The sequence below is a fragment of the Dufourea novaeangliae genome, unplaced genomic scaffold (genome assembly GCF_001272555.1).
Source record: "Dufourea novaeangliae isolate 0120121106 unplaced genomic scaffold, ASM127255v1 scaffold89, whole genome shotgun sequence".
NCBI lineage: Eukaryota > Metazoa > Arthropoda > Insecta > Hymenoptera > Halictidae > Dufourea > Dufourea novaeangliae.
The window spans coordinates 335,063-360,162 of NW_015373988.1; the positions used below are offsets into that span (position 1 = coordinate 335,063).

General features: G+C 37.1%; 4 protein-coding genes across 11 annotated transcripts; 1 reads left to right on the forward strand and 3 right to left on the reverse strand.

Annotated features, from left to right (window-relative positions):
- Positions 1-2,482: 2,482 nt before the first annotated feature.
- LOC107187472 (JNK-interacting protein 3) lies at positions 2,483-12,932 on the reverse strand. 8 transcript variants are annotated; one of them, XM_015575584.1, is made up of 18 exons: positions 12,607-12,932; positions 11,602-11,919; positions 11,381-11,501; positions 10,589-10,996; positions 10,287-10,484; positions 10,170-10,205; positions 9,632-9,649; positions 9,474-9,531; positions 9,326-9,382; positions 8,876-9,211; positions 8,582-8,761; positions 6,964-7,165; positions 5,979-6,856; positions 5,684-5,903; positions 5,293-5,578; positions 5,016-5,213; positions 4,646-4,735; positions 2,483-3,633 (listed from the first exon to the last, which is right to left on the reverse strand). In XM_015575584.1, the coding sequence occupies exons 2-18, from the start codon at positions 11,908-11,910 to the stop codon at positions 3,497-3,499; spliced, it is 3,732 nt and encodes a 1,243-aa protein (XP_015431070.1). In that variant the 5' UTR covers positions 11,911-11,919; positions 12,607-12,932; the 3' UTR covers positions 2,483-3,496. The 8 variants fall into 8 exon arrangements, with proteins under 8 accessions (XP_015431070.1, XP_015431063.1, XP_015431064.1 ...); XM_015575577.1 differs by having other exon boundaries at positions 11,327-11,501; XM_015575578.1 differs by lacking the exon at positions 12,607-12,932 and adding an exon at positions 12,435-12,592 and having other exon boundaries at positions 11,327-11,501.
- Positions 12,933-13,847: 915 nt separating this feature from the next.
- LOC107187505 (dosage compensation regulator) lies at positions 13,848-18,675 on the reverse strand. The gene is made up of 9 exons (XM_015575624.1): positions 18,527-18,675; positions 17,953-18,448; positions 17,459-17,505; positions 17,142-17,383; positions 15,431-17,066; positions 14,978-15,345; positions 14,635-14,904; positions 14,321-14,566; positions 13,848-14,240 (listed from the first exon to the last, which is right to left on the reverse strand). The coding sequence occupies exons 1-9, from the start codon at positions 18,603-18,605 to the stop codon at positions 13,848-13,850; spliced, it is 3,777 nt and encodes a 1,258-aa protein (XP_015431110.1). The 5' UTR covers positions 18,606-18,675.
- Positions 18,676-19,433: 758 nt separating this feature from the next.
- Positions 19,434-21,531, reverse strand: LOC107187503 (protein regulator of cytokinesis 1-like). The gene has a single exon (XM_015575622.1). It carries the CDS (start codon positions 21,381-21,383, stop codon positions 19,434-19,436), a length of 1,950 nt encoding a protein of 649 aa, XP_015431108.1. The 5' UTR covers positions 21,384-21,531.
- Positions 21,532-22,247: 716 nt separating this feature from the next.
- LOC107187411 (probable deoxyhypusine synthase) lies at positions 22,248-23,804 on the forward strand. Its single transcript, XM_015575515.1, has 7 exons — positions 22,248-22,353; positions 22,442-22,716; positions 22,774-22,992; positions 23,064-23,256; positions 23,342-23,445; positions 23,508-23,633; positions 23,705-23,804. The coding sequence occupies exons 1-7, from the start codon at positions 22,248-22,250 to the stop codon at positions 23,801-23,803; spliced, it is 1,122 nt and encodes a 373-aa protein (XP_015431001.1). The 3' UTR covers position 23,804.
- Positions 23,805-25,100: the final 1,296 nt, after the last annotated feature.

The following is a 25,100-nucleotide window of genomic DNA, read 5'->3' on the forward strand; positions in this document are numbered from 1 at the left end:
CATGCATTACATTCGAAGTTTAAAGAATGTAGATTAGTACCCTATAACGGCTGATTCGTCTTGGTCAACCACTCAACTTGTAGCTGAAAGAACGTAGATTAATCTCCTGTCAGTGGCAATAACAATAAACGACTAGAACACTGTTAAAGTCGCACTTTATTTGCAACGGTTGACACTGTATCTCGTCATGCGCATCCCGGTTAGTTCACTTTGGACAGCTCTTATACCGTTATACGGACAGCTTTCGTTTAGATAAAGCACTCCATTTGTAGCTGAAAGTACGTAGATTAATCCACTCTTATTGATAATAACAATAAACGACCAGAACACTGTTAAAATCCCATTTAATCGCGGAGTATCACTACTTTTTTGAACAGTGGCGCCATCCGTGGCGAATCGCTAAAACTGCTAGCTAATTATATGGCCAGCAGTTTCAGCGATTCGCCACGGGTGGCGCCACCATTCAAAAAATAGTAGTATTCCGCAATTAAATGCGATTTTAACAGTGTTCTGGTCGTTTATTGTTATTTTCAATGACAGGAGATTAATCTACGTTCTTTTAGCTTCAAACTGAATGCTTGATCAAGACGTAACTTGTCCATAGAACGTTGGAAGAGCTATTTAAAGTGAACTAACCGGGGTACACATGACGAGATACAGTGTCAACCGTTGCAAACAATTGAGATTTTATCAATGTTTTGGAATTACTGGTTCCCAGCCGTTATAGGGTACTAATCTACATTCTTTAAACTTCAAATGTAATGCATGACGAAGAAAAGTGTTGCCTGTTTAGTGGTTATGTAATTGTAACAGATTTCGATCGGATTTACACTGCTAAACGATCATCAGTTTTCCTCGTCATTGATTACATTCGAAGTTTAAAGAACGCAGATTAGTACTCTTTGGCAGGTGGGAACCAGTAATTACAAGATTGGATCATTTGATTGGAATATGAACGCTCCTGGAAGTATGAACATTCTCACAGGACAATGATATAAGTTTAATAAACTACACATATTTACCACTTAATGTGGATGATATAGGCTTAATAATCAACACATATGTACCACTTAACTGTTTTTCATTGAAGAAATCTGATGAAAATACACAATTTACATACTATTTGAATATATTTCATAACAATTACCTTCAATACTACTTATATGTATACGAATTACAATATATATGTAACAATATGTGCATAAATTCTTATTCAGACTAATAACAATAAAAATAACACCCTTTTCTGTAACTTGTAAATCTTCCGTACGATGTTCAAAGCTTCATTTATTCAGAGACCCCCGTTTGGTGGATCATGGGGTCATAGAACCCCTGGAGGAGTCGCCAAGACCTCGTGTGGCGAGAACGTGGGGTCATGGAACCCCGGCAGGTGGCGCCAGCGACCCCGTGTGGTGGGAACGTGGGGTCATGGAGCCCCCTCGGGTGGCGCCGTAGACCCCGTGTGTTGTGAGCGTGGGGTCATGGAGCCCCCACGTTTGGCGCCGGAGACCCCGTGTGGTGAGCTCGTGGGGTCATAAAACCCCCGGAGGTGGCGCCTTGGACCCCGTATGGTGGGACGTAGGGTCATAGAACTGCCGGTGCATGCCGTATGCAGTGATGGAATAATTAGAACAATGAAGAATAATGAATAAATTAATGATTATAAATTATAATCTACATGTTACCTAGCAAATCATTCTTTTAGAATTTCTTGTTTTTCAGTGAATATCAGAAATGTTTATTCGCAGAAGTTGTTTAATATGGAAAGGACTATTATGTAAATCTCGTGCTCGATGATATCTTTCATCGAGATCTTCAGGACCGACCAGAGTTCGAACACCACAGTAAACAGTCATTGTTATAATGTCTACGCTGGTGAAGACATCAATTAATAATTTGTCTACCTCACTTCACAACTTTCTTTATTAACGCCATTGCAGCTTCATCTGAGCCAGGTACAATTCCGAGCTCGACACCGAAAGCGAGCTCGCACAATAATATGCGCAGCCCTTACACACCGTACACATTTTTAAATGTCATCAGTTCGTCGCTTAACATAAGAAATTTATAAAAATTTCGTAAGCCTGTGTATTGACGACTCTCTCGAAATCCCGAATTACAAGAATGTCTGTATCTAGTCAATATCGCTACTACATCGGTCTAGACGCACAATTTTAAAACCATCCTCGCTAGAAATCGTACAAAGGATACAATTAAAAGTCGTTCCTTGTCTTTGGTAGTTACATTAGGGGGGGGGTGTATGCGTGTTGCCAACGAAATTAAAGTTGCAGCGGATCAAATGACAAGAAATAGACGTACTCATTGTGTGCTCAGCACCACCATAGAATACTTAATTTCTATTTCTTTCATCGACGAAAAGAAACAGAATTAAACAAATAAATTAAATTACAAATTGTACACGAAACCGTCGTCGAGTCCGCAGAAAGCTGACACGTACGGTTGAACGTGACGTTACAGATTGTTAGCTGAACATAAAAAATATATTACAATTTGATATATGTATAATATTGGACGCGAATTAAACCACATAGGTCTGGAAAATAATATATTCTCTAACTGAAACAATGTACAATATATTATGCCTAAACACTGCCCGAATCGATTGCACTTCTCACCCCTGCGTAAAAAGGTCTTCTACCTTTCGATAGTAATCAGAATATTATTAACAGTCAGGGTAGCAAACGTCGTGGCAGCTTTGAGAACTCATCGCCCAGTATCGTTATCGGTTATCACATTGATTGGCGGAAATGTAACGCTATTTTATTCCCGGCACTGTTCGATCAAGACTGACTTCAAGACGTTTCAGAAGCTTCTACGTTCGGGGGACATGGTTACGTACGGCATGATGAACGTAGTAATTTCCGACTAAAAACGTTACGACTGAACGTTCAACGACGCACGGATGCATGCAGGATCGTTAAAATAATCTTCTTGATAAATTACGTTATTATTGCGCAAGAGCGAATTAGTATGCCGATAGGTACCTTCAAAAGACGCGATTGTAAATATAGAAGCTAAAGATTATAAGCGTTGAGTTAAGAGATTCTAATTACGTCATTTAATTTAAAAAAAAAAAACATTTCCTCGAGTAACGCATTAAGTTTCTCGTTCAACGATACGACAAACGTCGAGGAAGCTAGCCGACACACGGATATCCGCGCAAGAAACGATGGACATGATCCCCTAGCACTCTCGAGAAATCTTACAATATGTCTTCCCTTTTCGTCATTACGGAATATTCCAGTTATTCGTAAAATGGTTCGCGTGATTCGCTATAATTGTTTAATGGAAATAGAATCGAATAGATAGAGCGTTTAATTTGACGCGGTTCACTCGACCGGAGGCTGAATAGGGTCTATCCATGACTGGACAACGCGCAACGGGAACCACTTGAATGCTTGATTCGTATGTATATGTAGAAGTTCAAGCTGGACCATACACCTGGATCAGCATGCTTCACTATTCAGTTTGTAAGTTAGCCATTCATTGGCACTGGTAGAAGACATTGCACTTGCCATACGATCAAATGGCTTTGTTCTCCGTGTTCCTCGGCATTTGTGGCGACTGCACTGTTCGATCGCTCAATGCTCTCTTCCGTGTCCTCTCCATCACCTAAAAAAAAAAGAAAACACGAATTTTTCAATATACGGATAACGTATACATATACATGATTCATGTTAGATACAGTTGGGCGAATTTTATATCACATAACGAATAAAGCTCCAGTGTTTCTTTTTAAACACTGATTTCGTAGACGTCTTGTTGGTCCATTTATTCGACTAAATTTTCATTTGAATGTAATTCTATAGAAACTTTTATTCGAATAACGTCCAACTTTGACAATAAGAAAAAGAAGTGTGATTGTCAGCTGTTCTTTATACAGAGTACGATGCATGTCAGCTGAAACTTCCCAACCCCCAGAGAATGAAGAAAGCAGATAATGGAACGGTGTTGTATAGTTGCTTTAAGAAATGAAAGTGCAGACACAGGTAATTCTTTGTATTAATAAAAGTTACGAAGATATAAGTTTGAAAAAGTGCTGTACAGAAGCGAACAATTATCAAATTTTAGATCTTCCAACCTGGTAGCAAAAGATATAACTGAAAATTCTGCTAGACTCGCAAGGGTACGCTGAATATAGCGGTTATTTTTTAACAGAAACTAGGACAAAGATATAAAATTTATTTCAGGTTATAGATACGTCTAACTACTTGTGGACTTGTTAGTTGAATCTCATTACACCGTGCACAGAACATACTCTTAATAGTTAGTACATATGTTTTGTTGATGAATTACAGATAACTGATTCATTCAATCATATAAAATGCCAGCGTGAATCGAGGAAAGGACCCATTAACCGCTTTTCAATTTTCTCTGGGGGCATACCTGACCAACTGCCATACAATTAGATGAGTCGCCACGTCACTCTCGTCTTCCGCCTCATCTGCTGGAAGTATCATAATCGCATGAAACAATACTTTCATAGCTCGTTATTAACGTATTCAGTTTAACATTAACGAAATGATGTACTAAGACTATGTATTCCATGCTGTTGAAGATTTCAAGCAGATGATCAGTGGAATAGATTTGTATGGGGAAATAATATGTTAATGCAATAGCTTACCAACTCTGAAATCTATGTAGCCCTCGCCTCCTGAAAGAACGAGCATGGCTGGTTGTGAACGATCTGATACCACACTCTGACCACCGTGACCTGTGGAAATAAGAATAAAATTCATAAATAATCTTTGTTGTTATAACATGTACAGTAAATCTTCGACGAGTATTCGAAGACTCATCGGCAATGACAAGCAGAGGTCCCCAGATCTAACGCTGACTTTTTAATAAAGTTTAACACGGTGATAGAGCTTAGAATTCTGAAACCAATGATATTTGTTTCAGCCGCAAACATTGAATGTTCCGTGCCGAGGAGCCTTTGAACACTCAACGAGAATTTACTGTAAGTAATTGTTACAATTTCCGAGCAGACATACCAGGTACAGCAACAAACATTTTCACAGCATCTCTGTGTCCATGGAAGCTAAGTTGGGCATGAGCCATACTGCAGTAAGGTATAAAACTTCCAGGTGTAACGCCACGGTCTGACGCAAAGATTCGGACACCAACACCGGGTGCGTCACTTTTGCCACCTACAGCTTGAATTCTAGACACTGCCATTGAACCTCCAGCACCTATCGCATTTTACATATTTTACCGAGAATTGTCACCTTTGAAATTCGGAATAACTGTTCACATTAGTTTTGTACTCACTTTCCGACAAAGGAACTGAAATTATTACTCCGTTTCCTGTGCCAATCCACAGCCTATTCGAAGAAATGAGTAACGCAGTAATTCTTACAAAAGAAAAGCCAAGCTTTCCAGTCCCAAGCATTTTACTAACATAAGGCTCAATGTCGACATCTTGAAGATGTTGGTAAGTGTGAGCGTGATATAGTCTCAACGTTGAGTCCAGTCTAATGCTGACCCACACACCCTCGCCCAACCAAGCTAATTGTCTCACTTGCGACTCTCGACGTGGATGAGCATCTACGGTACACTGAAAATTTAGTTCATATATAATCTAATCTGTATATTGTATAATGACTAGGTGGCCTGATTTAAGCGAAACACCCTGTGTATATTCACATAAATGTATATATACCTCAACAGACATTGAAACTGGATCTATTACATGAATTTTATTTCTATATCCGCACCATACGGTTTTACCACTGACAGCGGTCATGCACCTGATTGAATGTTGTGGACTACCTAAAGTAATCACATGGTACTGAGACAGATCCCATTGACCATCTGCACCCCTTCTAAATAATGCGACAGTTCCATCGGCAAGGGCGACAAGAACTCGGCCTTGAACGTGCCTAAAGAAAAAAATAGTTTTCTTAGATACTGATTATAAATTACATCAACTATTGATTACATTACTATCTACATACACAATAGCCAGTGCAGCATCCTTCAGTTTCACAGAATGTAAGCAGACTGACCACTTAGCCACAGCCGAATGTACGAACACAGCACCGTTTTGAGCTCCGAGCCACATTGTCGGCTGTATCGAAGACATTTTTTCTATTGGAGTACCTTCCTCGACTTCATCAGTTTGCTGCTCGTCATTCGTACTCTCTTGTTCAATCATTCGCATAGGCGGCACCTCTGCACTATCTTTCACGAACTGTACTTTCCCAAGATTTATTGTTTCACTGTCAACGCTTTCCAAACTCAGCGGCTCGGTGGTAGTATTCTGATTCGTTTCGTCCGGTTTCTCAGGATTTTCGTTATTCTGACCCTCAGCGGTGTTGTCCGACTCCTTTTTCTCGGCGGAGACCGGAGTTTCCTGCTTATTCGTCTGATTATTCTGTTCGATACTTGCACTAACGTTCGGCTCGCGACCGTTGTTGTCCATTACTCCATTGGCAGTGCGAACCGAGTCTTCGCTAACGGCTTGAGCATAATCACTCTCTTTCGCGCCAGGTACACTCGCGATGCAAAGTAAATGTCCCTGGCAAACATTAAAAACTTCCAAAATATCGGCTGGATTGTTAGCGTCTATCACAGTCACTTTCGACATCTTCTGAGTCGATGTGCAGATCCACACCAACGAGCTGAGTTGTTGCTCCAAACGTTCAGCCTCCAATCGTTGGTTTTCATTCTCCTGAAGTTCCTTATCCAAATGTTCAATGGCATCCTCAGCTTCGGTCTTTGAATTAGTACTTACTTCTCGAGCTTCGGCCGCATAGAACACACTTCCACCGACCATAGAACCACCGTCACGTGTTTTACCTCCACTTAGATTTACGCCAGCACCACACCATATCTATGAAATTGAAAGGTTAAAGAAATTATTACAGCATTATGATTACGAAATAATCATTAGTATTGGAGCATTAGAAGTTAGAAGAGCATTATAATTATGACGTGTACCTTCATCCCAGGTTCTGATTCCTGCAGGGGTCTACAATAAACTGGCACAGGGACGGGTTGTCGAACCGGTACACTTGGCTTTCCTGGTAAACTCCAACCGTAAGCTTGTAATCGACCATCTTCTTTTCTAACGTGCGCGCGGACTTGGCGGTATTGCTCCCTTCGTTCGTTCGCACGTCTGGCTACGAGTTTCTCAGACGATCTGAAAAAACGGATTAAACGTGAATGAAGTGTGTCTACCCCTAAAGTACACGTACGATCAAAGTAGAATGTTTAATAATAGAAGTTAGTAGGCTTTACTGAACGCTTTGGTGTTTGTTCAACCATTTGTTCCTACGAAGAGTTTCTTGATCACTGGACACATTCTTGGATCTACACGAAGGCTTAATTTAACTGTTCTTTCCGTCGTTATCTAATGTTCGGCTTCATTATTTACTCGCACAACAATATTCATATCCAAGGTTTAGAGAAGCGAAATGTTAGACATAGAGCAGAACAGATTTACCTGCTGGCCAATAAGCACCCCACCGAAAACCAGAAATACCAGGTACATATCTCTTGACAACGCCACGAAGGAGAAACAAGGATGAAAACCCGTACGAAAAATCAAAGCGCAGAGCAAGAGTGAAATAAAAGCCAAGTTTACAACATAGTCAAAAGTTCGTTTATTTGTTGATCAATGATGATCGTATATTGTTATCCTTCAAAAATTGTACAAACTTTTATTTACAAAACTATTGCTTTTCAAGCATGACTTTGTAATAACAGACAATTTACTTCAGTAAATAAGTAATTACTGTACTCAAATGTATGACCACTACTATAAGTGGTGAATTCATTTATGTTATATCATATTATATATGTGTATATATATATATATATATATATATATATATATATATGTATATATATTATGCAACGTTCCATTGCAATATACAAATAATAATTTACAGTTTTCCGTACGTATGAAAAATAAGACTAAAAATATACACACTATTAAAAATCAAATTGTCAAACGGAGAAAATTCTTTTCTGTGTGCATTGGATCATAGTCTCTATTTATATACATACACACTCATGATCATTTCTTTGATTAAGAAAAAAAATAATGGCAGGTGAAGTGGGACTTGTAACGACAATTTGTTAAAAACCATCACATTTGCAAATCGCTCAGGCAAGAAATTATTTAGAATTGACTCACATCTTTTAAGAGCGATCAAGACTAATTGAGAGTCGCGACAAAAGATTATGGATCCCAACTGACCAAAGGGGAGTCTAATCTGCAAAGATGAGGTCGATTCAAAGATTACTTCAGCATCAAGATTTCGTAATCCCTGCCCCCATTAAGAATATAAAACCGTTTCCTTCTTTGTCATTGCAATAGCTTTGATAAAATATTATAATTAATTTATGCGTACAACTTGTGTTGCGATTCTTATGAAAACTTTCATAGTAGAACGATCACAGTATCCTGTACTGTCTTTAAAAAAAAAAGAGAGCATAACGATAAAGAAATGAGTCTCTATTTTTAAAGAATAGAGAAAAATTTGGCAGGCTTGTAGTGTCAAAATTGACAACAATATCTAGGTGCGTGTATAGAATTTGATTGATTTCTCACATGGTGTCTCCCTGGTCGAAAAACTCATGGCGACCTTTCAACGTACGTCTACGCATTGTGTCCAAGGCTGGGGCCGGAACAACTTGATTTGTCGGTGCGCTGTACCTAATGTGAGGTAACGTATGCGGTCCTCGAACCAGGGCCCCTCGATCCGCAGGTCCTGTGAAGAGACTACTAAAACTACAGACAGAGAAAGAAAACAAATTATTATTCATCCAAACATTTTTAAAAAGGTGAATAACCTACATCTGCCAGTTCAGTTATAGGTTTTGTTTTTATATTGATGATACTAACAACTTCCACACCGAACCTTTTCCCCCTGATATATTGGAAGGATCAGCCTTGCTGGCTCTGATCATTTCTGACCATCTGACTGCTTCTTGAAGTTCCATGAATCGTTCTTTGTACTGGTTTCTCTCCATGAGTACTCTAGCCATCTCTACCCTGGTAAACCTCTTTCTCTGTGCCAAAGGTACATCTTCTTCGTCGTCACTTTTAGCCGCTTTCGCCGCTGCTTCAGCGTCTTCTTTAACTTTTTTCAATTCTTCTTCAAGGGCAGCGACTTTTTGGCGCAAACGTTCCCTCGCCTGTTGCAAACCCCGAACTTCTTCGCGCAATATTTCTTGTTCACTGAAAAGTGGATTCATTCAAATATAAATTGGTATTGATAGTATGTTTGCTTACATTATGAAATAATGAAAGGTACTTATTGAATTTAACACTAATATAGTAACATTTCTTTACCTCGTAAGTTCATCCACTTTAATGATTAAGTCATCTTTAACAATATTGAGCGCATTCCTACGAAATAACATAGTGTAAATGTGAGTAACTAACATGATGGTATATATAAATATTAACTTAAATAATGAAACATTCATGAAGTACTCACTTTGTGGCCAAAAGTTCATTATTTTCCATAATAAGGTTCTCCACTTCTTTACCCATTCCTAATAAAACATATTTTAGTGAAGTTATACTTGTTAGAAAGATAATTGATTAAACATATTAATATGTATAATCTGAAAAATAAAATTAGTAATGTCTTACCGAAAAAGTTGTCATTGACTGGAAGGTTATTTATATCATGCGATTATTTAATCATGATGTGGCCGTACCCAGTGGAGGTAAGAACGCAAACAATGAAAAACAGAAATTCATTCATAAAGTTTTGCATTGAATATAACTCACAAGTAATCTGTTTGTAATTAAACGAATGATTCACTTATTGAGGAACACCCTTAATGTTATCATTATAGAAATAAAGGCTTAATAATGTTTTTATTTCAGTAATAGTTCGTAACTTCAATTATTAACACTTCAGAGTTCCAATGTATGTAACTAATAATTTACACATAGAATATTGTATTAATTGTACTGCAAAATTAATTTTCATGAAGTTCAAAATACTGTTAGTACCGAAAATAGTGCATGCATGTTTCACACAAAAACGAATATTGTACTATTTCATTCGTCAATGATCACATACATAGCATGTATGAATCATTCCTTCATATGAGTTAGAACTCAAAGAATTAACAAACAATGATATATTTGAATGAATTTGTAGTTATTTCACGAGACATACCCGACGATGCATATTCTCCAGGATGAACCCAACTGCCTAAGGATTTTAAGGATGCGGTATTAGTTAAAACAAAAAGACTAACAACAAGCTATTTTCAGAACAATTAAAAATAATTACCAGTAATGTCAGCTCCTTCGTCCATCTCACCCAACGCATCGACATCCTGGAAACTAAGTTCCTGGTATAATGTATTGCCACTTCGTTGTTCTCTGTCTGTTCTACTCCTTCCACTTGGCGTGGTAGCAAGTTTTTCTACCGCTGTTGGTGATGTTGGTGTAACTAACACTGGAGGTGCTTCTGTTTCTGGACTTTCGTCTGCAAGTAAGAGAAACAAAATATGATATGGATATCACAATTTCTGTGTCTTTATACACACTTAGTACATGAGATAAACGGTAAATCTTAAAAATTCAACGTACGTCTAGAAATTGCCGTCGTTTTGTTCTCTTGTGCAGGCTTATCCGTTAATTGACTCTTATCAGAAGTTTCTATTGCAGCTTCGCTACTGCTATCCAACATTTCAGTTCTTAAATTAGCAGCATTAGGTGGACTTTCCTCTTGAACTTCGTCCGCATTCATACTAGCCTCTAAACTCTGAAAACCATAACTCAATGGCCCAGAGCTTCGAGACATGTGAGCCATTCCAAGAGATGGTAAACGGGATGGACCACGACCGCTAGTCGCATTTTCTAATCTTTCCGTGCTTCCAACTAACATCTTCGTTCTTTCCATATAATCTACATGCGTTTTAAATAACTCCGTGTATCTTTCATGCAGCCGGGTGTAATCTCTTTTCAGTTCTGCCTCTTTTTCTTCAAGACGAACAACTAAACAAACAAAGAATGATATTCCATAGCTATTATATTAGTGCGATTGTAAGAATTAACTATGACAGAACACACTCTAAGGCTAAGTAAATGTAAATACACGTATATACATAATTTTTAACAATAAAATACAATATATGTATAGCAAAGAAGAATGTATAATAGCAAATCTTCCACCGTATTAAATTCCCAAATAAATAAAGCACTTAAAAATACAAACAAACATAGAAATAGCATGCAAAAAATGTATGTCCCAGTATGTCCAATCAAATTTAACCCACTAAACAATTAAATCAACATAAAACGAAAAAAAAAAACATTCTACTCTACTGTAGAGGGATGTTCTGTGAAGGAATGGACTGGTAGAGCCATTGACATTTGTACCGTGATCGTGTGAGTTCTTTGTCTTCAATTCCAACATCCTTACTATTGATTCCAAGCTATCAATTTTTGATAAAAGTTCTTTCCTTTCATCTTCTGCAGCATCTTCAAGCTCAAGCAGTTTCTAAGTCGGGAAAAGATAAGTGTTACATTCCTCTAACAACTATTACATGTTACGCTAGTCAAAATTAGAAGCTACTGTGATACAGAAACTTGAATTATACCTGATCCGATGTTTTCCTTAGCTGTTTCTCCCTTTCATACTGTGTGACCAATTGCTCATTGTCTTCCCTTAGTAACTCCAATTCAACTTCGCGTTCTTGATTTTCTGTATAAGATATGTCTAGACATTCTAGAACATTGACTAGTAGGGGCATTAAGTCTTTTACCACATCTTCATCGTAACGAGCTATCATTTTTTCAAATTCCTGATAAATACTGCCAGCCAGGGTCTGGACTTTCTCCGACATGACCACATGGCTGTCTTCATGTGTTCCATATACTGTTTCCTGATCCATTTCTATTTGACTCATTTGTTACACCTACAATAGTGGAGCCAAACATAAATATCATTGAATTATCTTAGTTCACCAATACAAATATGTATACTATAATTCAATTCAAACAATACAATGCAATATATCTGAATCTACTTTGTTAGGCATTTTGCCAAGTAAGAAGCTAATATTACCAAGTATGACACGTCATAAACGTTATTGCACAACAATAGTAGAAAACTCTAAGTATCAATTATTGCGAATCCTAGAGAACGGTGTTTTCACGATCGTGTTAATACGATATAGAGAAACGATATCATTGCACTCAACTCAGAACAGCTAGGTACTTCGACTTTATTTCGAATGATATTTCGGGAGTATTGTTTTAAAAAAGACTCGATCAGCAGGGCATCGTTACAAAATCGTAGACTGCGCTTTCTCTATAGAACACGGTATTAATCGTGACTTTGTGTTGCACTAATTGCCAAATACAGCTAAATGATCCGCCTCGATGAACGTTCTCAAAGGATCCAAATGTCAGACGCATAACTGCACATAACCTTGCACGAGACACGATTCAAGATCAGAATACGCTTTTAGAGCGAGAAGACTGAATTCAGGTCATCGCGAGTCTGCCGCGGAGAACTGCTCTTAGCCCATTGATAGACGGTCGTTCGCATTATCACTATTTTTACGATTCAGTGTCTCTGCTGAGGAGGTGGAACGTCTTGCCTTGAAGTGGCCCGTTCCGTGTTGTGATCTGTGACGTTTCGCAACCACCTGGACCTCTTGGTTTCCTGTTTTTTTTTCTCTCCCGTACGTTGCTTTCTCGTTCGGTTTTGAACGCCTCTTGCGAAGCGATGCGGCCGATCACACGAAACGCACCAAGACCGCGCGGACTAGAGCGAACATTTTTCGTACATCACGCCTGTCACGTTTGACATTAGCCTACTTCATTAGTTTCTGTCAACTCTGTTGACGATCGTCTTTACGCACAGACCTTCGCCATTTTTTCTACGCTCTTGCCACCGACCAATGCTGCGGACGTATACGCTGAATCCTGACGTGTTCACAAATAGACCCACGAAACTATCGAGATACGGAAACTTATTTTCCCACCATTTCCTACGCGCCCGTTAGATGGCCGTGCCTTCATTGCGTTTCCGCGGATCTATTGAATAACCACTGCTGAACTGCGTCTCGCTTGAAGATTCGTAATCTACGTGGCAGAACTTTCGTAAATTCTACCTTTATCTTCCTAAGATACGTATCTATATTTATCGGGTAGACGGTGGAGATAAATTATGTCACATATTCGATATACATAGACTGTTCAATAATTTATACAGCTTTATTTGTACTATCATTCATAAGAATAATGCAGTTCATTTTTAAATTAAGAAAAATATGACTAAATGTAAAGGTATCAATGAAACAGAAATGTATGTTGCGGGTCTACAGTATTTACTCCTACAGTAATCATCGTCCAGTATAAAATAGACATCCTTTTTCTGTTTACTTAGCGTGAGCGTTTGGTAGCCAAGAACAATGAGATGAATGATTAACAAATAAAAAAGGAAATTTTCGTATTCTTTATCATGTTATGCAGAACATGATGTATAAAATACATTAGTAGTTTCGTAGGTATGATATGAAGTACAAAAATTTTCATTTGTAGATAATTTGTCTCGCTACGCTTGATTTCCAGTATCACAAGCTCTAAAATTCAGGCAAATGAATCACGCTTCATGAGCCCAGTCGAAGGATCAAAGCCATTAACAAAAAGAACGTCATTGCCTACACGAGAAATATACATACTGCTGCAATGTTCGTCCATACCTCCAAACCGAGAGCGCTATTGGAGTAACTACCGTATCTCTAGATAGAAGATGATATACAGTTAAATGTATGCATTAATGATATATTGCAGTCAATTTTTACTAGTCTCGGTTCAAAGGTAATTAACCCACCAATTAATAACGACCGCGGAAACCACCTCTCCCACCCCAGTTTCCAGCACCTCTTCCACGGGAATTATTAAAGCCTCTATTTGCACCACCTCGGAAACCACCGAAATTGTTATTTCTTGGAAAACCGCCTCCTCCATTGCCAAATCCACCGCCGCCGCCTTCATTGCCAAAGCCACCGCTACCGCCACTGCCTCCACTAGGAAAACCACCACCGCGAGGAGCTCCGCGAAAACCACTACCTCCACGCATCATTTTCGGCGAATTGCTACTATCGGAATGGAAACCTGTCGAATGTCCCCTTGGTGGTCTCCGCGATTGGAAACCACCACCTGTAATTTGATCCAGTTCGTAACGACAAGCATTCATTCCGCAGAGTGCCTTGATCAAACTCAGTACCTGCAAAAAGTAGACATTTTTTTACTAGCGTTACTTGTACTCGCAGATTTTATTCGAGGCAAATTATTATGAAACCGTACTTTTTCGTCGTTGGGAGATAATTCTAAAATAGTTTCTGGTTCCTTCGCAGCTTTCACAACGAGACTTTCTAAAGCAGGTCGCAAGGCGACTATTGCAGCTGCATGATTCGGATTCATGTCTAAATTAACCCAATTATCCAGTCTCACTACGCCGTCAACGTACTCGACTTTTCGAGAACCGAATAATAATAGATGAATTGGAGACACCATACTCAGTTGCTTGCAAGAGACTGCTCTTGTACGAATCTACAAAGAAAATGGTAAAATCAAAGTATGATTGTCAAATCCATTTAGAAGAAAAAATCTTATCTTACCTTCTCTCCGAACACGAAAAATGGGAATGGAAAATTCTGTTCAAAATTGCTGCAATTTACTGATGTTTTATGGATCAAAGCCGCCTTAGATTCGGTGGTAAGAACCTTTCGTTTTTCCTTATGATAACATACGTTTGGATATAGACCCATACATAATAAAGCAGTGATTGTATCGAGACGAACATCCGCTCCAGCTTGATAATTTAATGGCGTGGGGCAAAGTGTTTCCTCTGGAAAACCAGCACTTTGCAGAAGTGCTTGCAATTGATTCTAAATACAAAATATATCAATGACGCCCCACGTCTTACAGTAAACTTGAAAAATACTAAATATTTAAACTTACCTTGGCTTCCCACGTGACCCTTAATGTAGGCATACTCAAATTTTTAGAGTCGCAGAATGCTTGTTCTGCATACTCTCCACCGTCCCTAGCTTCTTCCCAAGCTTGGAATGCATGTAACATTGCCACGTGATCGCTGTATCTTGCACCAGCAAACCATTTCTGTTGGGTGGTTAATCTTCTAACATCTGGCCCCATGTTATACACTTCTGGGAACGTTGTACTATTCGCTGCCATTGTAGACAGCGCGTCTCCAACACGGAAAATACAACCTAGGATCATCATTTTACCTAAGCGTGGTTCAATAGGTAGGCGAGCTAATATTTTACCGAGTGGCGTTAATTCATCATTTTCGTCTAAACATTTCATTTCTGCAACAAATAAGAACAATAATAAGGATAAAGGAATGTTCAATAAATGTATTAAATTCTTTTTTATAGAAAAAAAAAAACGTACCACGTAATATGACTTCAGCTTCTATTACAGCGTCTATTGGTGGTGGTTCAATTGCTTTTGACAAGAACTTTCCGATGCTACCTAATCGCAATAACTTTATACTCAATGCTAACTCATGTAAAGGTGTTCTGAACATTTCTGGAGTCATATGTTCGTCCATTTTATTAAAACGTGCTCTGGAGCATAGATGGAAACAAAATCCTGGTCTGACACGACCAGCTCGCCCTTTTCTTTGCTCCAAATTGGTTTTACTAGCCCAAACTGTGGCGTAATTTGTCATATTATTGTGAGAAGTGAACAGCTTCATTTTAGCTTTGCAGGAATCTAATACATAAACTACATCATTGATCGTAATTGATGTTTCAGCAATGTTTGTGGCTAAAATAATTTTCGTAATTCCCGGTGCCACAGGATCAAAAACTTTACGCTGATCTTCTCTAGGTAATTGTGAATGCAAGGGTATAATTATGTAACCCGATCCTCCATAAATGGGATGCTGTTGCAGATGTTTCATTAAAGCAAATATCAGATTCCAGCCGGGTAAAAAGACCAACACGGCACCTGGAATACCTTGATCCTTAATATATTTGAGTAAAGCTTCTATAAGTTCGAAACTTATCTCTTTCTCGCTGAGCTGCGACATAGCATTCTTCGTTTGCATAGAATACTCGGCGCTAATGGCTTTATTCAAATTTTCCTCTGGTTCTGCATCACCTGGCAAGTCATCTGAATCTCGGCTTTTACGCTTCTTGGAATCCATAGGCGGTACAAAATTCGTTAATTGTATACAATCTTCTAAGAAATACTGTTGTACAGGATAAGCTCTGCCCGCGATTTCTATTACCGGGCAATTATTGAAATAATTACTAAACAACGTTGTATCGATCGTAGCTGACATTAAAATAATTCGCAAATCCGGGTACATGTGAATCATATCACGAAGAACAACCATAATGAAATCAGAATTAACATCACGTTCATGAATTTCATCGACTATAACATGTGATACGCCTCTTAAACCACCTTCTAACTTTCGCAAAAGTACACCAACAGTGCAGAACATTATGCTACCATAAGGTCTTGGCAAACAGGATTCAAATCGTACCGAATATCCAACCGACTGTCCTAAACTTTCACATCTTTCTATAGCAACTCGGTCTGCTACAGATACCGCAGATATTCTTCTAGGTTGTGTGATTGCAACACTGCAAAATGCACCTTGACCCGATGCAATGTAATCATCTAAAATAAATTGACATACTTGGGTCGTTTTACCACATCCTGTGTTACCCCGAATAATAATTACAGGATTTTCATTAATGGCGGTCATTATTTCAGTTTTCATCGAAAAAACTGGTAATGTGGACCTGTCCTTAATACTCTTTTGTAGACTACTGTCTTGCTGTAATCTTTCACGTTGCTCGTGCAGCAAATCATCTGACAATTGTTCTAAAGACATTGTGGCTAATGGTCCCTCATCTATATTACAGCCAGTCCAAGGATTCCAATTTTGTTGCGGAGGAGACCAACTGACCACTCCAGCAGGTTGAGGTACAGATGAAATAAAATCGTCTAATACTTGATTCGTTACTAAAGATACAGCAGTGGAAGTCTCTTCTTGTTTTATGGATGATGCCTATAGTAACAATGTATGTGAGTATCGATAATTAATACTAAAATACATTATGAAACTACAATATGTAGCAAGTACCTGCTCTGTTTCTACTGTAACAGGTTTGACATTTAAGCTCGATAATACATCATGAATTTGATTTTCCAAGTCGGGTGAAATTTTAACTGGATATGGTTTTATTTGTTCTGTGTCTTTGTTTTTTTTTAGAGTACCAGTGAATGCTTCAATGACACCAAGATGATATAATTGTCGTACAAGAGACAAAGCACAACTCTTGGAAGCTGTTTGCTTATTTGAGCCAGTTTCGCGACCAGTAACATCTAAAATTTGTTTATATTATAATTTTTTTATAGTACATAATCACTTATAAGTACTTGAACAATGAAATAACATACTTCTCCCAAGTTGTTTTACATAAAATGTCATTTCAGCCATGAAACTCCTAGGAAAAAAAGATATGAACATTTTCATTGTTAATGTTCTGTACATATATATATACATATTTATCTTTAATTATGATATAGTTAATAGATAACAGTAATAACGTAAATTCAACTTACCATTTGAAAGTATCGAAGACCACATTGGAGCACATTGTAATAAGTTTCTATGATTGGTTGCACCAAAACCGTTGTTGAATCATTTCAATAAAAGTTTTGGTTAAACATCATCTTCATCTGTGCACAAGAGAAAACAATTTTCTTCTCTTGTACCAGCTTCAAGGACAATTAAATTATGTACTCCAGAATGGTCTTGTTCAATTTCAAATGGTACAAAAATCTCTCATGCGATTGCTTCATAATGTTGTGACATCGAGCAATATTATAATATTGCAGTAATAAATCCAATCCAATGCAAAAATAAATGGCTACATTGAAACAACCCATACCTCGTGTGATCTGGACCAAGTGGGGTATATTTGTAATCAGCATTAAGTTTGTTAGATTGCATGAACTGATGAAGCTTTGATTTAGCATTTTCTATAGTCCAATTCCCATGAATTCCAGAATTTACATCAACATCTTCTGCATCTTCAACTCTTTTCTGATCTGCTATTCTATCCATATAAGTATAATTCCCACGACCATGTTCGTTGTAAGCTCTATATGCTTGACCTATATCGTTTGGTCCCATTCCATCTTGAAACACAGACTTTGATGGACCATGAGGTTCTGGATTGACAGGTCCACTATCTTGTGGCGGGACAATCCCAGCATCATTTGGAACATCATTAGCATTCACGTGTCCTGTACGGACTAAATAATTAACATAATCTCTGGCTGCATTGCCTTGTGCATCTTTTTTGTTAGTAGAGTTTCCTGCTCCCACATAATCAAATCCAGCTACACGTAGTTCACATAGGAATCGTTGTCGATGTTTTGGACCTAGTAATTATTAAAAAGTGTTAAATATATTTAAATGTTTACTTACGTCAGACAACACCCACACAGAAAGCAAAATACCTGTTGGTCTCACGTCAAACTGTGGCTCTTTGCTACTCTTTGCACACCACTGATGAAAAAAAGATTTTATATCACCCATCTCAAGATTCTAATCATACGATTTCAATACGACAAATACTATTATTTGTTGAACAAACTAGTACAACCAATACACACCCAAACTCAATGTATAAACAGTACTGCTTCTATGGCGTCAACCGGAAACGGAAGTACTAGTTGACGGATACATGTATAGGGCATTCCTTCAATGCCATTGATTTGATTCTGCATATACTATATACGTATCCTAATTTATATACATAACGTGTACCAGAAATATACACTCACGTTGTACATTTAAAATATCTATATACAATAATCATATGAAAAACGATAAATTCTTATATAAAATATGTTCGATAAGGATATACAGAAATATTATACGATTTTATATAACGAAACTGTGCACTTATAAGATGTACGTTTCGTTATCTATCATTAAAAAAAACGATTAATTAATTAATTGTAAGACATTCTACAAGTAATTTTTGGAGTATGTATTACTAAATGCAATTTTATTTACAAAAGTGACCCTGTAGATACATTAATTTCTTTACACAATAATAATTTGCATTACAATTGATATTGAATACATACTTACGTACATGTATATAATAGATCGCAATGAAGTATTAAAATGTTAAATATATATTAACAAACTAACAATATACATAAAAAAAATGCAACATCAAGAGGTATTGCAATCTGGATAAGTATGTAATATGTAATTAATTAAGTGACCAAATTTTATAAAACAATATACTTCTAAGGCATTGTATAATAATGAACTCAAGATATATAAAATATATGTTTTACTTCATGAATAATGTTAGCAAGTACAGGAATTAATATTTATTGTATAGCTACTTTAAAAAATGATTGGCAAATTTGTTGATACTGCAGCTAGTCTTGTTGCTTGTACAAGCCTAGGACTGCGAGGTGATTTATGTGTCTGTGATTTAGATAACTTAGGTGTTGTAGTTATTGTTATTATTGGCATATTTTTCCTTAGTGGCTTAGCAGGTGTTCTTACTGGGGTTTTTACATTTGCTCTAGTTGCATTCATTAATACTTGTTCTGGCAATAAAGAACTCCTCAGCTCTCTTCTATCTTCTAAATGTTCTTTAAATTGATTGTAAGTTGTATTTGTCACAGTTGAAGATTGAGATTCAGAATTTTCTTTCTTTGTGCTACTTTTAGATGACTTGTTAGCAGACTGTATAATTTTCTTAGAAACTCTCCCACTTCTTCTGTTTTTAGATCCACTATTCTTTATGCTTAGATTTCTACGTTTTGCTGAAGTATTTGGGGAAGGAGTGAACAACAATTTTCTCTTTGAAATACTATGTGGTGTGTGCCTTTTAGTACTCAATACACTTGGTGTTTTTTTTCCTGAATTCGAAACAATCTTCTTAGATGCACTTAATGTTATTTTTTTAACTGATTTATCTTTAGCCTCTTTTCTGGCTTTCTTTATTGTTTCTTTTTCTTCATTTAGATGTTCCCAAGATTCTTTCAACAACTCATCTACTGACATTCCATTAACAGTAAATGGTTCTTCATTGACACTTTCAAATTGTTGTATTAAAGTCCTCAATTGCTCTTCTATTTTTGGTAATTTTTTCTGAATTGTTTTACGCTCCTTTTCCTCCATTAGCAATTGACCACCTCTATTGTAGAAGCGATCTGGATCGTTTGCACGTTGTAGTAGTTCTTTCATTTTTGACCATAAATCATTTCTCTCTTCTAAGAGTTCAAATATAGACTTATTGGCTTTATAAAAATCTTGTAGTCTTTTTACTTCAAGCTCATGTAACGTCAGTAAATCTTCTGTATATGTCTGACAATTAAAGTAGTTAAACTGTTTCCTCTGCTGTTCACTGAATTTACATTGATCCCATAGTTTTACCAATTCAGATCTAACTTGTGATACATATCTTGAAATATTCTGTTTCCTCTTCTCTTTACATCTCTCCAATTCTGTTTGTAATGTACCTATAGTTGCAGTACTATATCCTACATAACTACTAAGAAATGATTGACACACACGTTCTGGTTCATCCAGGTATTTCCATAAAGCAATTAACTCTTGTTTAATACTTTCTACATATTCTTTTGCTCTTTCCACCTGATGTTTAAGATGATCCTTAAGTTCCCTCAATTTTGACATATTATTACTGCTGAAAACAAAGTTTTCGCTATCTTTATAAACCAAGTGTTCAAAATTTGTGGATGGTGAAATACCTAATTCATCCATCATTTTAACAATTCCTCTACGCATTTCTTTAAAATTCGATTCCAAACGATTTTTTTCTCCTTCCTGGGTTTCAAGGTAAAGTTTAAAACTGTTAAGTTCTTCCTCGGTAGGTAACTTTTCCTCAATACCAATTGGCTGGGTGCCAAGCATTATGCAAAGACTGTGTTCCTTTGCATGTAGTTCCTTTAGGAGCGACAAACGCTGCTCCTTGCAATATTGCAATTTGCGGAAGTCAGTGCGCAGCACTTCCTCGACTTCTTTCAACGGTAAATCTTCGTATCCAGTAGTTCTTGCGTCCATACCTAATTCTTTGCTCATTACAGAAACTTGCTCCACCAGTTGTTTAACGTTATTCAATAACGCAGTTTTCTTGTCTTGCGATTCGTTAATCATATCATTTAATAGATCGTGTATATGATTGAAGGCTTGTTCGCAATATAGGGCACGAGCTTCTTCTGTAAATCCTATGTCTGTCCATATCGACTGTAATGTAGACAATGCGTTTCGAAGATTTACAGTCGTTTTTTCTATTAGCGGTTCCCATTCGGACAAATTAGCCATTCTCGTACCTTATTTGTAACTTTCCTTCTTATTTTCAAACACAACTTATATGAATACGTGCACATACGACATAAAAACAAATTTAACCCGTCAAGATACGATTGACCGTTGTTCTTTTAAATTCATATTCTACTACAACAACGCCACTACAGCCTTCGCACCTGTAGCTTTTGCTGCAGTATCGTTACTTACCACAGAGCGCTGCATCCAGCTGCATCTCCCTTATTGGTAGAACGTTGATAGCCAATAACGTCGTAGAAAATTGAATGCTTAAATTCTTTCACCCGATATTCTAAAGATTAATTTATAATCAATAACGTTGTTATGCATATTTATTTCTTAAAAGATTTAATAATTGAATATTGTAAATACTTTTCACATACTATTAGTACTATTATGTTTATCTTATCCTAGATGATCATTCAATTAATATATACTTTATTACCTTTATTGTTCGATTAAAAAATGAACATATTAGTTTTATATTTCATTGTTTACACTTGATATTTTTCTTTCTGTAATCCGAAGTATACTATTATGTAACTATGTATTTCTAATATTATCTAATGCTTCTTTACCATTCTTTATGTGTCATACGATTGTAACTGATAGTGATGTATGTATTTAAAAGCGTTTACTTAATTTTAAATACCTGTACAACCTGTGCATGAAATAACGTAATGTTAAAGATTATAATTATAATTAATAGTGTATTCTTTGCAAGTACATTAAATTACTGTTGTGAACCTGATATTTATATTTTAGGTTATATCTGTTTGTAAACACTGCACGGGTAAACATATTGCATAAAAAATACAGCACAAGGGAAGTAAAAAAAACAGTTAACATAAGATTAAATTAAAGATGAATGGTGTTTCAGTAAGTTCAAAGGACACTGTTCCAGAACTTGTAAAAAATGTTGTATTAGTACATAGTGTGGAACTTCCAGCAGGAACACCTACAGTAAAAGGTTTTTAACCATATTTATAATACAGGAATAACGTTTGATCTTTACCTTTACAATTGATAATCCAAAAATAAAAATAATTGGTCTTTAGGATATGACTGGAATAAAGGAATTAACTATCATGCTTTATTACAAACATATAAAAGTTCTGGATTCCAAGCAAGAAATTTTGGATTAGCAGTGGATGAAATTCAGCAAATGATAAATGCCAGAAGTATTCCACTTAAAGACGATCAAGTTGATAATCTAGAGGATGATGAATTTATAAGGAGAAAGTCTTCATGTACCATATTTTTGGGATACACGTCTAATATGGCTTCTTGTGGAATTCGGGAGACTATAAGGTTTCTTGTGCAGCATAAAATGGTCAGTATAAATATTGGGGAATATTATTGATAATTCAGAATGTTATAAATATTACAGGTTGACTGTATTGTTACAACAGCAGGTGGTGTGGAAGAAGATTTGATAAAATGTTTTGCACCAACATACATTGGAGATTTTCATTTAGTAGGAAAACATCTTAGAGAACGTGGTATTAATAGAATAGGAAACTTGTTAGTGCCTAATGACAATTACTGCATCTTTGAAGACTGGGTTATGCCTAAATTGGACGCAATGTTGGCTGAACAGAAAGAGAAAGTATATATTTATAAGTAAGAAGTCATGCGCTTATTCTCTTAAAACGGATCATTTTAGAATGTAATTTTTAGGGAACCCTTTGGACACCATCCAAAGTAATAGCTAGATTGGGTGAAGAAATTAATAATGAAGATTCAATCTATTATTGGGCAGCAAAGAATAAAATTCCAGTTTTTAGTCCTGCTCTAACAGATGGAAGTCTTGGTGATATGATGTATTTCCATTCCTTTAGGAATCCAGGCTTAGTAATAGATATAGTATCAGGTATCAGTTTGATATCAATCAAACTTTTCTCTTTTGGTACACAGTTAAAAAACGATAATGCTGCACTTCTGTAATTCTATTTCAGATTTAAGACGATTAAACACAATGGCTATGAAGGCTGTAAAGAGTGGAATGATTATTATAGGCGGTGGTGTTGTAAAACATCACATTTGTAATGCAAATTTAATGGTAACAAGAAAGTTAACAAGAGAAGTTGATAACGGTTTGATTAAAAATAAATTTCATTGCAGAGGAATGGCGCTGATTATGCTGTTTTTATAAACACATCATCAGAATTTGATGGAAGCGATAGTGGTGCTCGCCCGGATGAAGCAGTGTCATGGGGAAAAATTCGAACAGACGCAAACCCAGTGAAAGTAAGAGTACATTTAAATTCAAATGAAATTCTTCGATAGTACAATCCATTGTATAATTATTAATATTTTAGATTTACGCAGAAGCAACACTGGTTTTCCCATTACTTGTAGGTGAAACATTTGCTCGGCATTATCATTCCACGAAAGCAAAAACTGTATCAGATGTTTAAATGGAAAGACAGAATAAAAATATGTAATCTATAATCAACAGAATATTTTTTGCGATTTTCTTATCTCAAAAACGTAGCAGTAGTTTCTCAAGCATTAAACTATGTGCAGACATTGCAAGACTGGTTTGCGTGGCTGCCTCGCGAAGTGTATACGTGCCTCGCACTGAGATTGCTCGCGGCGAGGCAGATTTCACGAAGCAGCCGCGCAAGCCGGCCTCGCAGTATCTGTACATAGCTTTATGATTACAGGCATTGTTTTTATTTCTTTAAGTTCAGAATAGTGGTTACCGGGGTATCTAACAATTCTTTAAATATGAAAACATTTGAGTAATTGTTTTGTGTTCGAATAGTTGCAGTCCCAGCAGTGATTTGGCGGCTCGGCGCCTGCGCCACGACCACATTCTTGTGCGGCAGGTATCGGCGGCGCAGGTTTGCAGGCGCCGCACGGTGGTTGCTCACGGTGGGGGTAAGGTCGACCGTCAGTTGTTTTCCGTAAGTCCGCGCTCGTGGACGGGCGCACGAAACCAACCCCCAACCCCTTGTCAAGCTCCCCGTAATTTATGGTTTCTGTCCCCGTGGAATTGAACGTCGAGAGGGCCGGTGAGCCTGACGAATCAACCATCCTACACACACCATCCCTCTCGGTCTCTTTCTCGTTGCTGTCGTTCAAATAATTCTTCGTTACCTCGGTCGTTCGAGCTGATCCGTCATCGTCGGTATGAATGATGATGGACGTGGAGGAGACCAATACCGCCTCCACCGCGAGTTCCTCACCAAGACCCTCCAGTCCTGCGGCAGATTCAACTTTCATCAGGTAAGGGTTAGAATTTTCGCGATGACCGTTACAGGGCGCTTGATTTGAACGAGGGAATAGAACATTGAAAGGTCTTACCAGTAGGCTTGTTCAACAGTTGTTACTGGTTCCGTTTATAGAACCACACTGTTGTTTTTTAAGTATACTGTTTGTTACAGACCATATACACAACATATTTGAAAATGTTTATAACATTAGGGAGGGTAGCAACGCAATTATGTATGTGTAAAAGTAATAAATAGAAATTATACCTTGCAACAATGGCGAACAGAAACCGTTGATTTGGAATGCAAGGTTTCGAATGTAATGGCGCCATTTTTGAAAGAAGCAAATTAACAAGCTACAACGGTGCACTTACCGACAAACGTTAAGTAACGAATAATTTCACAAACACCGTATTTGTTACATACAATCTATGTATACCGATTTCACATACTTATTTATGTTTTTGTTGAGCAAAAGTTGTACACATGTTGCATTTTA